The sequence below is a fragment of the Capsicum annuum genome, chromosome 11 (genome assembly GCF_002878395.1).
Source record: "Capsicum annuum cultivar UCD-10X-F1 chromosome 11, UCD10Xv1.1, whole genome shotgun sequence".
Taxonomy (NCBI): Eukaryota; Viridiplantae; Streptophyta; class Magnoliopsida; order Solanales; family Solanaceae; genus Capsicum; species Capsicum annuum.
The window spans coordinates 14,129,924-14,134,259 of record NC_061121.1 but is presented as its reverse complement, the minus strand read 5'-3'; the positions used below and the strand labels follow the sequence as shown (position 1 = coordinate 14,134,259).

Here is a 4,336-nt window from a genome sequence, read left to right as displayed (position 1 = left end):
TTTCAAGCGGGGTAGGGGTAGACCAAAAATGTACTAGCGAGGAGTGATTAGACATGACATGGAACAGTTACAGCTTATTGAGGACATGACCCTCGATAGGAAGGTTTGGAGGAAGAGTATTAAACTAGAAGGCTAAGGTGGGTGGTCGAGTCGTAGTCCGTAGTTAGGAGGTTTAAGGATAGCTCGGTTGGGAGTTCCAGTTATGGGGGAGGGGGTCCTTGGGTTGTTAATTATACTGTTTTTTGGTGAATGTTGGTTCTGTTGTTACTTTAGCATATTGCTTGCCTTTTGGTTAATTATACTTTGTTTTTGTGGATGTTGGTTCTTTATTCTTTATCATGTTGCACGACTGTTGGTCTACAGTCTTTTGTCTTGAGCCGGGGGTCTATCGAAAATAGTCTCTATACTCCTTCGGAGGTAGTGGTATGGACTGCGTACATTTACCCTCCCCAGACCCTACTATGTGGAAATATACTGGGTTTGTTGTTGTTGTTATATATCTAGTTACCCCTACTAATTTAAATAATAGTCTAATTAAAATCATTGCCCAATTCATTCATCTCTCAGCCTCAATTTTATTGCAATGTCAACCCTTTGTTGCAATTATAGCCATACTCAATTTTTAAAAATTTAATCAAATCCCAACCTTTAGATCTCAACCGTCGATCAGAAACTGATCTGACGGCTGAGATTAAAAGGATCCTTTTAAAACCAAGAAACCCTAAACACCCCTAACCCTAATTCCCACAACAAACCTCTCTCTCTCTCTTCCGCCTCCCTGTACTCTCTCTCTCTCTCACACTCTCCACCCCTCTCTTCTCCCTCTCCAAAATCAGCCATGGCTGCTGAACTCCTTCCAGCCAGCGACGACCACAACGCCGACCAACGCTGCCAGCGACCACCAGAGCAGCCGCCTCCAGCCCCCCTTCGCTCCGATTCGCCGCCCGTCTCACATCACTGTATTTATGTCCTGGTTTGACCCTTTTTCTTTAATTGCATGATGTTGTTTGCCTTGCTATTTGAGTTCTCAGATTTAAAATCCATGAGGTTTGAGTTTGAATTTTGATTCAATGCCTTCAATTACGTGTCCATCTCAGGCTAACATATATGAAAATTCCCAATTTGCATGAACCTTAGTTTCTAGGTTGACATTAATAGCATGAGTCCTGAAAGTGTTGTTATTTTTAGGAGTCGGAGTCTCGTTCTTTGAATCAGTTCAAAGTATGTGATAACTTTACTTACTCGTTTCCTGCCTTGCTAATCGCAGTTTACAATAGTAGCCTAGTACGACTAAACATGGTAATTTGAGATACGCACCTCACTATAATTTTGGAGGACTCCATTGATTGATTTTCACCAAATATTCTCCCTTCCTTTCTAGGCTTAGGCTGAGTTTTTTTTTTCACACTATATAAACAGCCTTCTTTCTCAATTAATACACAGCTCTCAACAATTACAATTACTACTACACTCTTAACAAAAATCATTGGTTTTTCTCAAGTGCTTTTGGTTCTCTTTCGAGGCTGCTGAAAACATCTCCCATATTGTGCGCTATTACGTGTGCTCGATTTTCATTACTTTTTATTTTTCTCCCTACTGCTGAACGACGCAATTACTTTATTCTCTGTGTGTGTGTGTGTTGACTGCATAATGCTGTGAAAGCCCTTTAGAAAGCATTGCGTCTTTAGGAATGTTCCGATGTTTGTCATTCTTGTTTGCTTGCCTTTGTATTTTGTTTTCGCAGGTTTAAATACACTTACCAGTTCCGAAGAATCCCCTGGGGCATTTAATTAACTATGTATTCTTGATAGTTAGTTATTGATCTTCTTTCTTAGTTTTCGTATTGTTTGTAACATTATTGTAAAACACTTTTATTATTATTGTAATAAATAGATTTGGGGGGCGGGGATTCACATGCTCTGTGAATGGCATAGATAGGCACAATCTAGGCTTTACATGTATTACATGCTACATGGGTCACTTGGGCACAAAATTATGACTTGTTGACATAGGAATCATTTTCTACTATTTATTAATCTTCCTTGATCTAACTAAAATCGACACCTTATATCGACATTGAGCATATTGATGTATTTCTATCACGTTGGATTGATTTTTAGCATGTTAGTACATTAAAATTGATCATAGGACCAGTAATATTTTCTTACATGATTGACAATTAATTCAAGCATTTTTCACATCTTAACCTTCAAGTTATTACGTTTCCTACTTGTTAAATAGTCTACTTGAGCATTGTCAGCATGTGGAACAAACGTATTTAATATTTTTCAACATGTTTAAATCAAGTTTTCAGCATGCCTACATTAAAACAACTTTGTCAATGTATTTTTAACATGTTAACAGACTTTCAGTAGGTTAAATAGTTTATTTGAGCATGTTTTGGCGTATTTACATTAAATTCCTGCTCCCCCCACGCATTAATTTACTGTCCATTAAGAATATAATTTTGGCACAAGTAGTCTAATTCCAGCATGTTTAGAAGGCTAGTTCTCTACATTTATAGCACATCAAAATATTATATTTTAGGTATTCTTGGTTTGTTTCAGCATATCAACGTAAAATACGGTACCTTAATGTGATTTTTCTGCATGTAAGTAACTTTTCGGCATGTTTAATTCACTTTTTCAGCATGTTTTTAATTAATTATTCAACGTGTTTAATCGACTTCCAGCCTGTTAAAAATACTGATCCTCTACATTTTCCTAGCTATAATTTATTCTCCACACTTACGTACATCCTTGACATGTTAATGCCTTTTAATATTCTTGTTGATTTCTTATATTCTCATTTATGTCTTATAACACTTAATTCACAAGCACATTTTTGTTTGACACATTTACCACACTTTTTGACACCTTTTATGAACACATACTGTTGTTGCATACACGAATCACAGTCGTCCTTTATCATTACTTGTACATTTAGACACCGTGCCTATAGGTTATTGATAATAATTTGCCCGTCTTTGCGTGTCATCACACTAATTAACATTATCTAATCAAAAGGCCAACTTGGGATTATTACATGCTACCTGTTGTCCAATATGTTTGTGCTTAGAGTCCGAGGCAACATAGTTTTCTTGTAGTTTAGAATACAAATCTAAATAGTGTAGTCCAATGCCTCTTGGACGATAGTAGGGACGTTAAATCTTAGGAATGTTAAAATTTACTAAAAACGTTAGTTTTGTCCTTGTCATAGAATGTCCTTAGACTTAGCATCCAGTTGGGGCTGATCCGAATAAAACCAAAACATCCCTTTGTTTGACTCGGATGAATTTGTTTAGTCTTTTATTTTACATATTTATTTGGGGTAGCTAGTTCATCATAAAGCAGTTCCTTTCTATTATAAATTATGTTGTTTCTTTCTCCTTGCTTATCTTATTTCCATGTTTTTATTTATTTTATCACTTAGATAATCGACAATTAGTATTAACAAATAATGTGTTTGTTAATTATTTTATTACTTGGCTTTTAAATTAATAATAAAATAAGAGATTTTATTTGATCATGTATAGTCTCCACGTAAAGTATGAATTTGGCCACGTAAAGTATGAATTTGGCCGGGATCCACCTTTGTGGACCTTGAAAGGTGCCTAACACCTTTTTTTTGAGGTAATTTGAACCCTTACCCGAACTTTGGTGAACTAAGACTAAATAACAAAAAATAGGTTCGTAGTATCCTAGATAGGTGCCCTAATGCATCTTAATAAGTTAGGTGGTGACTCTCACACCCTTCTTTCAACGCAATCCCAAAAAGAGTTTGTCAAGTTGAATCCTGCATTCCGCGAGGAAAATGGGGTGCGACACCTGTCAATATGAGTTTCTATTAAATTTGACAGTCCTAAAATATCCTTCAAGTATTGAAATTGATGCTAAAATACCCTCGTTAATCTATTGGCTCTAAAATAGGTTAATGGAGGGTATTTTAGAGCAATTTCAATACTTGAACGGTATTTTAGGCCATTCTTCGTTCAATAAATTTTTAACACAAATTACTACTGCAATAATAACATACCTAATATATTCCTATATAAACTGAGGTGAGATAAAGACGTTTCCAATAGACTGCTGGAGCAAAATAAAAATCGATCAAAAAAAGACATAATAAAAATACAATAGATAATGAACACATTATCTAAGGCAAACTAAAATAATTAATATTTGATAAACTTAAAAAGACATTATTTAAACCGAAAAGTTACATATATATTCCTAAACTTTGATAAATGATACAGATATATCCTCCGTCATACTTTAGATACAAATATACCTTGCTTTAATGAAAAGATGCATATATACCCTTCTCACTAACGGCA

General features: G+C 35.3%; 1 protein-coding gene across 2 annotated transcripts in view; it reads left to right on the top strand.

Annotated features, from left to right (window-relative positions):
• Nucleotides 1-741: 741 nt before the first annotated feature.
• LOC107847582 (diphthine methyltransferase homolog) overlaps nt 742-4,336 on the top strand; it is a 12,367-nt gene continuing 8,772 nt past the window's right edge. The window contains exon 1 of one of the 2 annotated variants that reach the window (XM_047399523.1): nt 742-959. In XM_047399523.1, the coding sequence (XP_047255479.1) occupies nt 839-959 (121 nt within the window). In that variant the 5' untranslated portion in view covers nt 742-838. Of the gene's footprint in view, nt 974-4,336 lie in introns of both variants that reach the window. The other variant, XM_016691926.2, reaches the window with a different exon arrangement.